The 14193-nt window shown below is 30.8% G+C and overlaps 1 protein-coding gene across 3 annotated transcripts in view; it reads left to right on the top strand.

Annotated features, from left to right (window-relative positions):
* Positions 1 to 14193, top strand: part of LOC127067854 (probable G-protein coupled receptor B0563.6) — a 39885-nt gene that overhangs the window by 10288 nt on the left and 15404 nt on the right. For 2 of the 3 annotated variants that reach the window (XM_051003237.1, XM_051003238.1), the window contains one exon: positions 9260 to 10246. In XM_051003237.1, the coding sequence (XP_050859194.1) occupies positions 9967 to 10246 (280 nt within the window). In that variant the 5' untranslated portion in view covers positions 9260 to 9966. Of the gene's footprint in view, positions 1 to 2522; positions 2547 to 9259; positions 10247 to 14193 lie in introns of those variants that run through there. The other variant, XM_051003239.1, reaches the window with a different exon arrangement.

The following is a 14193-nucleotide window of genomic DNA, read 5'->3' as shown; positions in this document are numbered from 1 at the left end:
TTTCAGGAATATTTGATCCATTGTAAAATTATATATTGCTACGTTTTTATAACATATATTCGACTACTTACAGAGTCGGTGAATTTGTATTCTTTCTGTTAATCATTTGTAAAAACGAAGATCTATTATGTATTTCTTAAATGAACAACAACCAGAAAAACGTGTGGTTCGTATAACTGAAGAAGATATAAAGGAAAATAAAGAACCAGAAACTGTCTCACCTGGATGCTCGCAAGCAATTAGTAAAAAGACTACCGTGGCAGACACGCCAGACACAATGCTAAATAAAATTAATTCAATCCTCGGTACATCATGTAGTTTAACGAATTAGAAAATGTAGGAGATGTTTCAAACGGAAAAAGTAATAAAACGTGTTAAAAATTCAAACAAATTTGATAAACGTAAACGTCTGCCTTATGGAAGATTCATCTTCGAATAAAAATTTTATAGATTTTGTAGTCCAAAAGTCCGAAGATAGTTTTCTAAAGGAAGAAAGTAATGCTGAATAGGTCGGTTGTAGAACATAATATAGATATAGATCTAAACAATTCAACTGGATTTGATGTGTGAGATATAATAAGCGATTCCACGGAGGATGTTTAAAATTTTTGGATTTATGTGATCTTTTGTAGAGCGGTTTTATGCAAGCAAAAATAACAATTCTTCTTTTTATTATATACAAAACTTTTTTTTTGAGTGAGATGACCTTTTACATGGGAAAAAATTTCTTCTTTTTTTCTTTTTACAAAAATCAAAAATTATTTTTCAATTTTATCTTGATATTATAATTTTTCACGTAGGTATTTACTTTCATAACATATTTTTTATTTCTTTGTATATCTATTAAATTCAAAACTTTTTCGAAACATTGAAGCTTTTAAGAAAAAGTGGTCCATCACTCTTTGAATTATTCTAAGAATAGTAATAATAAAAAAAAAAAAACAACAACAACAACAAATAGAACAATTGGCAACGATTTAAGGTAATATGGATATTTTACCAAAAAAATAAAAAATTAAGAAAAGGAATAAAAAGAAAAAAATAAATAGGGAAAATTGAGAAAAACGGATTTTTTTCAAAGGAGAGTGAGTTAATCGGACTATCCCGTAACGTTCTTATACACCGACGGAAGTCGTCGTTCTTGCGCTCGACTGCTTTTGATAGAACGTCCAATAGTTGCTCGGTCTCGTGTAAGGCGCGCGCCTGGAACGAAGCGGTATCAATTTGCCGACGGGACTCTGTCGGTAGTAAAATTGCTTGAGCGCGCTTGAAAAATTTTTCTCCATTGCGAATTAGCTACAAGAGCGAATAAGACGTAAGTATCTATGTAACATATACAATAACACACTTACCTATCACGTATTATAATACTTTTTTATTCTAGACAATATCAACTTTAAAATTAGTCTTGTTGTATCTTTTTTTCTTTTATTTTTTTTTAATTTTTTATTCAAAATATTATGTTATTTTTATAGGTTACCACATAGCGATTGCCATTATTCTAACTTTTAACAGAAATTCAATTCTTTTTTTCTAATTCCATTCGTATTCAAAATTATGTATGATTCATTGGATGTTCCAAATGAGCGCGTAAACTTTCTTCTTGAATATAAGTACAAATTGATTTAAATCAACTGTGACAAAATTTCACGAAAAGTTTTTGTACCATTGTGGGTATCACTAATTAAAATATCATACTAATCGCTTGAAAATATTCAAAATGATTTCTATTCGATTAGAAACACTTTTATGTTAAAAATAAACAAAATATCTAAGTCGGATATATTGAAATTTTACAGAAGACTTTTAGAAAACGTGGAGATATATTATTTAAAATTTCACACAAGTCGAAATGCCGCTTATTTTATTATAAAAATGTTTACAGAAAAAGATTAATGAAAAGATCGAATCGAATCCATTAAAATTTTTCAGAATAATTTTGCAAAACACGAAGATATTTGGTTTGTAATTTCAAGCAAATTGTTCGAATAATTTCAACACAACGCCTATCTCAGTATAAACATTTTAATATTAACCTTTTGTAGCTTAATTCTTTTTAGAAAAATTATATAATATGAAAGTTGTAGTATAACTCATAATTAAAAAAAAAAAAAAGAAAAACAAACAAACAAACAAGAGAAACTTCAGATATGAAGTAACAATTAATTTCGTTACGACGAAATGAAATGAAACTCGAAAAAATACAGGGATATAAACGTGTGCTCTCAAAGTTATGTAACGATAAAGTGGATAATACATATATGTGATCATAATCAATCTGAACAAAAATAGTTCAAAGTATTAAAACTGATTCATCTGTTTCTCATCGCTTCTAACTTTACAATAGTTCTTGTCTTGTTCGTTGCGATTATATAAGCATGATAATAAACTAATTATATTTCTATCTATCTATCTATCTCTTTCTGTCTTTCTCGAAGGGACACCCTCGAGGCTCGTAAAGGAGATCACGAGGGAGTGCTTCGTTCGTCGCGTTAGAGGACCTCCGACACATCCTACGAAGACGCAGTCGTTGGAAAGAGAGCCACGTAAGCTTTCGATCCTAACGGGAGAAGTAGCTTCAGGCTACTCTCTCTCTCTCTCTCTCTCTCTCTTTAACCTTCGAAGACGTCCTCAACCCTTACGTGTCGAGCGTATCCGTTCCTTTAGACCGACAAATTATCCCTTCAGATAAGTCGAAGTTAATCTCGCAAGCAGCAGAGCGTGCCTGGTGACTTCCTTTGCTTACCAATGGGAGAGAGACTCTCATCGCTTTAGTTAAATACTTCATCGAGTTATCAAGAGTTTCGACGAAATTTCTAATCACTAATCGCGAAGATCTTTTCAATTTTATTTTCTATATTTCAGATTCTTCTTATCTTTTTCTCTCTCTTTCTTTTTACGTCTCACGATACACCATATTTCGTAGAATTTTTATTTGATTGTCGTAAAAAAAAGTGTCATTATGAAACGGATTAATTTGATCGAAAGGATTTATTTGAGAGATTATTCAAACGATATAATTTAAATATTTTATTATCGAAAGTTTCGAAATTGCAAGAGAAAGTAATTTTAATTTTTGGTATTGTTTCCATTTGATAAGGGAGAGAAAAGAAAGAAAGGACGAAACTCGTTTCAATCTAAAACAATTTTCATTTGTACACGTCGAGTTCCAATACCGGAGAGACAGAGAGAGACAGAGAGAAAGACAGAGAGAGAGAGAGAGAGAGAGAGAGAGAGAGACAGAAAGAAAAGAAACGAAACAACGAACCAGTAGGAAACATGCGACAACCTTATAGTTCACCAGAAAATCCGTTAGAGGGTACTAAACTGCGCGCGACTATTAATTTTCGGTCGAAAGTTTCTGGGTAAAATTTCGGTTGATTGGTCTTGGATGGTGAGGAGGGATGGGGGCGCGTATGGTGAGAGAGAGAGGAGTAGTGATGCTGGAGAAGGGAAAACGGGTAGATTTAGGGAAGAAGAGAAGACTTATTGCTCCAACAGGAAGGCGCGATTTTGCGGCGTGCCCGAGGATTCAAACTCGATGCGAAAGTTTTCGCTAATTTTCTCGGCTCTATCCCGTCCTCCTCTCGTCCCCTTCTCAAATCCCTTTCGTGTTGTGGTACACGAAGAAATATGAGTTGGGTCGAGTATACCTAAAGCATTTCGGAACATTGTAAAACCAAAAGTCATCCTACATTCCTTATATTGTTGCGAAAAAGATTTTCCATAAAATTGATATTTCTTCTAATAAATATGATAAATTTGTGGTTTATGTCATCAAGCATTCTTTTTGTGCAAAGTAAAATAATCAGTTTTTGGTTAGATGGTGTGAAGGGATTCATCTTTACCAGGGATTGATGATTGTTAGTTATATATATTTAAAAAGTACAAAAGAGATCGATTTTTCCGAAATATTTTTAATCGACAATATTATCCTTTAAGAATATTCTCTGTAAATTTTATTAGAAAATTCGACAAATTGACAAAGTTATAAAGGTTTGAAGTTGATTTTGTCAAATTTAACTTTAAATGTATTTTAAATTTTAAACGTTTTTTTTTCTCAAAACTATATTATTCAAATCAGTGTCAATGATATTTTAAAAACTATTGAACAGATTTGGATAAAATTTGGCACGATTGTTTCTCATATCATTATCTAGTTTTTATCCTCAGTGAACATTTTTTTAGGAAACATAGTTCTTTTCTTTTAATCATTAAAAAAGTATTAAAATTTTTTATCGAAAATCACATGGTAAATTCAATCACTCATATTTGTTTATTAAATGAAAATATTAAAAATCAATTTCGCGAAGGACTGGTTTTTTTAATCTACTTTAAGAGCTTTTTTGATAATACCCTGAGGAGATATCATTGGCATCGTAAAAGCTGTACAAAACAATTTTCCTTGCTTCGACATCGATAATTCCAAGGAGATAACGGATTATTTTAATTTTTTTTTGTTGGAAAATATTTCTCAAGGTACATATTACGACATATACATTTAATGAGTTTTTTATTAACAAAATAAATTACATAAAAAAAAATGATATTTATGTAGACGATCCTTTTCTTGGAGCATCTATATAAATATTCCCGCGTAAATATTTTTGTGAAATCTGCATTTTTTTCGTTGCATATATGACTTTTATGATTTTCTTTATTTTTTCCATATATCGTCATTTCGAAATCGAAAGTCGAATCGAACCAGAATTACTTGAATTATTTGTGACATAAAGTATTAAAGAATAGAGTATTAAAATAATGGAGTATTAAAAGTAATGCTTTCATGTTATATTTTACAAACACTATAATGATTCGAGAATGAGTTACCATCTCAATGATGGAAGAATAATAATCAATAAAAGTTATAAGAGAATATAGTATTTCAACTAATATTATTGATTTACTGATTTTAGATAGATTTGATTATTTTATAACTGGTCTCATAGAATAAGGAACACAGATTTATTAGTTAATTACCAGTTTTCCAGGATGCAGAGTATAAATTCAACAAATAATCACAGACTTATTAATTATTTAATTACCGGGTTTATTGAATAGCGAATACTAATTAATTTTTTGATTGATTAATTTTTTTTTAAACATCTTGCTCGTCTCAGAAAAACTTGCGGAGGATAAAAGATTTGTTCCTGTCTTTCTATTGGATAAAAATGTTAATGCTTAAAGATCTGATTGATTTAAAATTTAATAAAGAATTTAATAAGATATTGCAGTATGAAGCGTGATCTGGCTGTTGAAAGGTTCGATAAACATTTAACGGGATATTTTACAACAGAGTATTTTATTACAGAGCATTTTATAACAGAAGTATTTTTTATGTCACCAAAGGTGTTCGGTGAGCGTATGAATGGTCTCTAAGGTTTGAAGAGGTATAGGGTATCAACAACGGGACGATAGAATAGCGATCGTAAATGGTAAACACTAAAAATGTATTGGTATAACTTTCTTTCCTAAATAGGTCCTTGGGTTATACATTTCTAACTTTCAACGAGGAAAATATTATAGCATAAGAGAAAAAGAAATAAACTTATGTAGGACGGAACAATTGGGAAGAAATGTTAGTCAACTTATCATCGCCATTTTGGATTTTCGATAAAATTGATATCTGTACGAAAAATATTGTCAAATTTATGTTGTTTTATTTCGTAACGATATTATGAAATAGATCAAAAGATGAAATGAGAGAATAACGAAAAAATGTTGTTCAATTCAGTACCGCTATTTTGAAATTTCTACAAAGTTAATTTTCTATGTTGAATTTGAATTTCAACATGACATTGCTTATATACATATACACACATATATATATAATATATATATAATATATATATAATATATATATATATATTCTTTATTTTGAAGTTTTTCTGTCTTCGAAAATGATTACAGTTAGTAAAGTGCGCCTTGTAAACTGAAAAGGATTATTTAAGGACAAGTTTTCCTTTTCTCCCTTCCTGTCTGTCTCTTTTACGAACAAACTCTCGATGAAAGTTTCTATGTCCTCGGAGAGAGAGAAAGAAAAAGAAAGAGAAAGAGAGAGAGAGAAAGCAAGTCCCTCGTGTATCTTCTTCGTAGGGTCGTATATGTCGACTCACGGGGTAACAAGAAAGGAACGGGATCTCGTGGGGTCGTTAGAAGAAATACTGGTGAGAGAGAAGCAAAGAGAGAAAAGGGGAGAGAGAGAGAGAGAGAGAAAAGGAAGGAGGAGAGAGAAAGAGAGAGAGAGAGTAGGAAGCAAGAGAAAGAGAAGAACTTTTTGTGTACTTTCGTGATGAGTTTCATCGTCGTTCTTCCGGTCCGTTGACACCGCGAACGACGGCCAATGGTACTTGCTTCATTTCTCTCTCTTTCTCTCATTTATTTTTTTTTTAGGCAAAACTGCGAAAAGTTCCTTATACTCTTGATACAGCAAAAAGTGTAACGAACGATTATTTCCGAAATTACTTGAGATATTCAAAAACTTTTTCAGATCTTTATGATTCGTATTAGAATCTACATATGTCTATATGTTTCTTTAAAAAATTAAATATGTATTGTGTATGTATGTGTTTTGATGTATATATGTGCGCATGTGTATGGATGTATTTACTCTATCTTGTAAACACATAGATGGATTGACTTGAAATTTATGAAAAAAAAATAATAGGTGCTACAGAAATTCTGGTTTGATTCAACTTTCGGTTTTGCAATGATGATATACCAAAAAAACTAAAAAATTCATAAAAATTTAAGGGGTTAAATATACTTAGACGGTTAAAAAAAAAGACAATTTCTATGATCTTTTTGCATGTAATTTATTTCATTAAAAAAATTGTAATGTTATTATCAAAAAATGTAATTTATTTCATTCAATAAAAAAATCATTAAATTTATGTATCGTAATACATGTCTTGAGGAATATTTTCCAACAAAAAAAAATTAGAATAATCCGTTATCTTCTTGAACCAGGGAAAATTATTTTGTACAGCTTTTACGATGCCAATGATATCTCCTCAGGGTATTATCAAAAAAGCTCTTAAAGTAGATTAAAAAAACCATTCCTTCACGAAATTGATTTTTAATATTTTCATTTAATAAACAAATATGAGTGATTGAATTTACCATGTGATTTTCGATAAAAAATTTTAATACTTTTTTAATGATTAAAAGAAAAGAACTATGTCTTCTAAAAAAATGTTCACTGAGGATAAAAACTAGATAATGATATGAGAAACAATCGTGCCAAATTTTATCCAAATCTGTTCAATAGTTTTTAAAATATCATTGACACTGATTTGAATAATATAGTTTTGAGAAAAAAAAACGTTTAAAATTTAAAATACATTTAACGTTGAATTTGACAGAATCAACTTCAAACTTTTATAACTTTATCAATTTATCGAATTTTCTAATAAAATTTACAGAGAATATTCTTAAAGGATAATATTGTCGATTAAAAATATTTCAGAAAAATCGATATTTTTTTAACTTTTTAGGACGTAACATCTTAAAGTAAAGTATTGTAAATTGTATTGAAAATTTTTTCGAAATTTTATTTGTTAAAAACGATCAAAGATGGCGGATCCCGCGAAAAAATTAAAAAGCATAAATATACCGCATAATATATCCCTTCGTTCAGCTTTTCTCCTTCTCTTTCTAACAACGACTTGTAGCGAAACGTATTATGTAAGTCGCAGCTGTCGTTGTACTGGCGCAAGCTCGTAGTCCTAGTGGAAAACTTGCTCGAGTTTGTCAGTTTGGACCGATGCAAGAACCACTTCCGTTCACCTCCTCCACTTCTTCTTTTCCTCCTTCTTCTGCTTTTGCTTTTCTCTTTGTCTCCGATGTTAACCCTCCGAGCCATGACACGTGCTTCTGGAAATAGCAAATTTTCTTTTTTCACCCTGGTACTTTCCACCCCATGACGTGTCGATTCCGAACCGAGTCTTCACTCCATCGAATTATTGTACAGCAATAACCATCGCGAAAACTTATTTCCAAGAGTTATCTTCCGCATGATTTGAACCTATATAGTTTTTTCTTCTCGAAGAGTTTTCGAAGATCGAGAAGAATCATAATAACCAGAAGAATTCTTCTTCGTCCTTTCTATCTTACATGTTAAGTCTACTGTATTTCAATATTTCATTTCTTAAGGTAACTACTTCTAGCAATAGGAATTGATTTTTTTCATTTATATATATACATTTACGATCATTAATAAGGTTAATGGCAATTTATTTTTTTCTTAATATACAGGATGTATCAATGATCGTATTACGAGCCGTAGAAAAGTGATTTTCTCTCGTCAAAAAATCAATCGAAATTTTATAATGAAATTAATTTTATTTTATACAATAATCAATATTTCAAAAATGTTGATTATGAAATGTCGATATTTTCATAAAATAATTGATATTCAAAAATATTGATCATTTAATAATTTGACATACGTACGCACATGTGTTAAATAATTAATAATAAGCAATTTTTGTTTCACTCGACGATTATCGTCGTTTTTAAATTTCGTATAGTTTTTGAAACGGTTTATATATCAATGCTGGTTGAAAAGTTTTTCGATGAGTAATTGTGAGCGAGATCGTTGAAATAAATCATAATTTGTGGGAGCAATCTATGATGGCGACGTTGGTGGTAGGAGTTAAGGAGCTTCTTGGAAAAATCACGTATCGGAACTTGCGAAAGCTCCGTCATCGAAGTTTCGTAATCGACACGCGCTAGCCGTCTCGACGCTTTAACTCGGGAAGTAACGATCTATTTCCTTTACTATAAGAGGATCTTCCACTTTTACGATAGCCCTTTATATTCTGCGTAACAATTCCGATAAAGAAGAGTATTATCGCTATGAAACGTTAACGTCCTTTAAAAAGGAACATGTTGTATCTATGTGATCTACAATCTTGTCGGAGTTTCTTCTTAAACTGCAATTTCAAAAAAAAAAAAAAAAAGAAAAGAGAAAAAGAGAAAAGAAATAAGAAAAAGGAATGTCGGTAAGATTAAGAAAAGAACGTTCGTAAAGTTTGCTTATCGACGTTAACAAAATTGCCATCACGAGTCATGCCAAGAGTAAAGTTTAATATAGTTTAGACCAAAGTAATTTTTCAAAGTTCCTCAAGATTTTTGGCCCACCCTGTATAAAGTAATATGAAAGTAAAGTCATCCTTACATTTTCTCGCTTATGTAGACGTGATAAGGGGTTAATTCAAGTATGTCACATAACCAACAAAATTTTGATATTTTTCAGGAACACGTGAATGCCATTCTCATCGTCGCATGATCAAAAATGTCGGCGTACAAATCGTCGGGAAGAAAATGTTCGGATTCTTCGGTGAAATAAATGTCGGCACGTGTATGTGTTACACGTTAGTCTGGTAAATCGACGAAGGAAGAAGAAAAGGCTGCATTCTTTGTGATATATCTAAGAGAAAGAGAGAAAGAGAAAGAAAGACAGAAAGAGAGACGAGCTACACGAAACTTTCGTCTCTCAAACCTGTTGCTTGGCACGTGTATTTCGACGATCGATTCGTCCATTGGAAACGTGAACTATCGTTCTCGATCGATCGTTAAAAAATTGAAAGAAAAAAAAAAAAATAATAAAAACCGATAACATCAAAATTTATCTTTACATCTGAAATATAAATTCAAAATCGATTTGCGAAGTAGAACGCTTTATATCTTTTTTTTTTCACGACATTTTCAACGACTAAATAAGTGATGAGATTTACGTTTATTTTTTTATTATTTCATATTAATTTGGTCATATAATTGTTTGAACATTAATTACAATAAAAATGATGTTCGTTAGTTTCTTTTCATTGTTCACAAATCTTTCAAACGTTTATCTTGTGTATTCGGTTTCTATACGTTCAATGACGATTATAAAGATGTCGATCAATCAGATAACGGGGATTGACCGAGAGGGCGTTGTTCGTAAAACTAATGTGAGATTCAATGGAGGCGGATAATCTCTTTCTCGATGAGAACGTGAATTTTAAAGTAGGAAGAAAGAAAAGAAAAGCGATGGAGACACTCAACGTGAGTGGCGGACGTATTTGCTTTTCACAGGAAGATCTGGAGATCCTAGAGGATCCCAGGACACCGACCCTGAGAAGAATTAGTTATGGCATCGTTCTACCTGCCATCTGTTGCTTGGGCATTATCGGTAACATGTTGAACTTGCTTGTACTTACGAGGAGAAACATGCGTGGCACTGCTTATATTTATATGAGAGGTGAGTCAATATTATTGCTAATGTTGCTAATCAATTTTATTTTTTTCTCTTCTTTTTTCTTTTTTTTTCTTTTATCAATATTATAAAACGGATGATATATCTACTTTATGTCATTCATAATTTTCTTTACGACTTGGATATAGAAGAGTTCATTATTATTATTGGGTTAGCCAATAAGTAGGTAATATCGGAAGATTCAGTATTTTATCTCTAAATAAAATGAGAGGAATAATATAGTAATGGGTTGGCTGATAAGTAATGTCGGAAACTTCAATAACAAATATAAATGTTTATTCAGATATAATATACGGAAAATGTTAACATTGCTGAATTTGTCAAAGAGGGTATGTTGAGTAAGATTAATACAGGATTATTTTTTATACGATACAAATTAGTATCGTAATTTTAATAATATTTTTCGAAGTACGCACATTCTTTACAAATGTTACATCAAATTGGTATAATAATTTTTGTCCGAGAAACTTCATTATTAACAATAAAATCGATGAAGTAAAGATGACGTTTCTACGTAAAGAAAGAAAATCTCTTTTTACCCTCCTTATTTTACAAGACCGTTATTAAAATTCACCGAGCGTGTTCAACCCTTATATTACTGAGGTGAACATTATCGGAGAAGCTTTTCACGTCGAAATCGCCTTATTTCACTTTAAAATCTACGAGATTATTCGTCTCAGCGAAGGTCATTTTCGTAGGATGTTCGTGCGTTGAAATAAGAGACGTGTGAGAAAAAATAGGAGAGAAAGAGAGAGAGAGAATAAAAGAGCATAAGAACGGAGATAGGGAGGACGCCATTAGCATCGAAGGATGGTGTAATTCCTTTCAATAAAGTTATTCCATGTTTACATAATATCGAAGCAGAAAGCTCGATCGCATTCCTATCCACTCGTCGTGCATTATCGAACATCATAGAGTTCTTCGAGCACGTCCACAGTTTTCGTAATTTGCGCGCTACAAGGAACGAGCGAACGTGAACTTGCCATCCAACGAATCATATCTTTCCTACGCTTATACCATGATCATCTTTATTACCCCATGAAACTGGAATTTGTTTTCTTTTTTCTTTTATGTCTTATTTCTCAAATTTATAGATTGGAACTCCTTAATTCTTTATTGTCACTATTATTATTAATTATATAAGTTTTACGTTTTTATATACTTTATGTTGTATTGCTTTAAAATAACAATAATGATAATTTTGTAATTTTTTTTTCACTAATTACTCTTACAGATTGGAATAGGTTTTTCTAATATTTTGTAGTATCATTAATTATTTTTTTTTCTAATGTATTCTACGTAGGTGTTATCTATCATTTATTAATTATTATAGTTATTAATTTAAGTTTGTATCTCCTTTATTTAATATTGACCTGAAATTTAATTATTGTAATTTATACTTAAAAGATACGGTCCTAATATAATCGATTTTGTTATTCGTAGTTTTTCTTTCTCTACAATGAAATTGGAATTTGTATTTTTTTTATTGCTCATATTTATAGATTGAAACTCTTTAATTCTTCATTATTATTATTTATTAGTTATTAATTTGATTTTTATTCTTATTTAGTTTGTATTATATTGATTTAAAATAACAATAATTATTTTTGTTTTCAATAAATACAGGTTGGAATAGGTTTTTATAATATTTTATAGTATTATCAATTATTATAGTTATTCAAGTTTGTATCTCGTTTATTTAATATTGATTAGAAATTTAATTATTGTAATTTATGCTTAGAAGATACGGTCCTAATATAATCAATTTTGTTACTTGTACTCCTTATTTCTCTCCCTTTGGCTTTACTATTATCATCCAGCTTACTATGGATATCAAATCAGTGGTAGCACAATCTAATTTACCTTAAAACATTCTCTTTGGTAGGTGGATATAAGTAAGAAGAGGGAAAACTATCTAATTTTCTTCATCTATTTGGCAACGAACCAAGCTCCTCTATTTTTGGCCCTTTGCTCGTTACAAGCTAACCCATTGTTGCCGAAACTTTTTCGAGGTTTGAAGAAACACTTTGGCGATCGGAAGAAGCTCTTCTTCTTTAATCCTCCTACCTCCTTTTACCTAACGTGGGAAAATGCATTAAGTTGGACGAAGATACCCGTTAGAGTACCCAAGCAGTATTATATATCAGCGTAAAAGCGTATGAAAGCTTGTTTTGACGCCATCTTGGAAAAAATATTCATCCACCGCATATTAATAGATTTAAGTTACGAATATTTTAAGTTACGAACTATAGGATTTTTAATATCAAAGAAAAAATTTTTAATTTATCTTTTCGAGATATTAAATTTTTATAATTTTTATATTTTAAATTATTTTCCTAATTTTCATTTTTTCTTCTTTTAAATAATGCAGATACATATAAAGTGTCACGAAGTATTTTTGAAAATATAACCGAAAAAAAAATAACGTTGGAAAGAGAATATTTCTAAAAGTGACTATGTTTTTGGTAGGTCGTTGATACCATCTGTCACCCTCTCGAATAATATGCTTTCCTTTTCATAGGCACGTACAAACAGGGGAATGTTTAGCTATATATCTTTTATAAAATTTCATAGAGGAGGGTCGAGATATAGCACAGAGCAGAAACGTGTCTCGTAATACTATAATCCCTAAGGTCTTCTATCAGAAGATTTTCGTAGTTTTTGCGAGTGTTTCGACTGCTTCCTTCGTTTCCGGCTGGACAAGACCCGTGCATTAGGAGGAAATTACTCGACGATTCGATTTCGTTATGTCAGGAGGTGAATTTTGCTCATCGTTTCTATTATTAGAGACAAAATCTCCGCCATCTTGACATAGTTGATCACGTGAGAGTCATTCAGAAAATAACTCTTCTGACTAATTCGTATGAATGACATAGATTATAAACGAAGAATAAACGTTCCATTGAATTTCATGAGAATAACTAATTCACTAATTCGAAATATAGTGAACATCCTTGCAACATAACTTTTTATATCGTCGATTGTTACGTTAATATTTATGTTATAGATTGAAAGATCTAACAATCGTTACTTCCAATTAATTTTCATTTTTTCCAACTTTTAATTCAATATATTATATGAAATAATTTTCAATAGTATCGGTATAAATGTTTTGTTATTTCTATTACATATGTTTCGACGTAAATATTTTCCGCATACATTTTTATGCATGTTTATGACTATTCCCATAACAAATTTAACACATAACGCTGTATGACGTTAACTTCCGCACCAAGAAGAAAACTGGAAACTGATCACGTTTATGGATTATCGATACGCTAGAAGGGACACTAGGGAGTTTCGAGAAAGAAAGGCGCTTGTCTTATCAGCCTGTATCGATACTTTGGATGAGTCAAATCCATTGATATGCACGAGCTACAACGACGTCGAAGAAAAATAAAGCGGGCCGTTACTTTCAGTATGGAAATATCGCGAATCATAGAGAGTATCAGGGTGAAAGAATTTGTGCGTAAGGAAATGCGCAATTCAAGATATGCATGAAACCATTGACGAGAAAAGGGAGAAAATAAAATGTGGAATACTATAAAAAAAAAGAAAGAAGAAAAAGAAAGAAAGAACGTAATTCAATATGTCACATGATTGATCGATCGATCGTTCATTTTATTTTTCACAAATGTTTCACTATCAATATATCATTTCATTATCGAAATAAACAGATTTCAAATGAATGTCTTTAATCTTTAATAATCGCTTTGAATATTAATAAAATATATTTTTTTTAACAGTTTTATTATATTCATGGTTCTTAATAATTTGAAATGATCTCACAATTTCGAGTAACGTAAGAATAAGAAAATATATATTGTATTTCTATCAGGAAGTAAAAGTTATTTCGAAGACGATAGGGTTTTATATATTTTAGCGCTCGAAACGCAACTCACGTTTCTCTATACCCACATCGGAGGCATTTT

Source organism: Vespula vulgaris, chromosome 11, assembly GCF_905475345.1.
Source record: "Vespula vulgaris chromosome 11, iyVesVulg1.1, whole genome shotgun sequence".
In the NCBI taxonomy this organism is placed as follows: Eukaryota; Metazoa; Arthropoda; class Insecta; order Hymenoptera; family Vespidae; genus Vespula; species Vespula vulgaris.
This window is presented reverse-complemented; position numbering and strand designations above follow the sequence as displayed.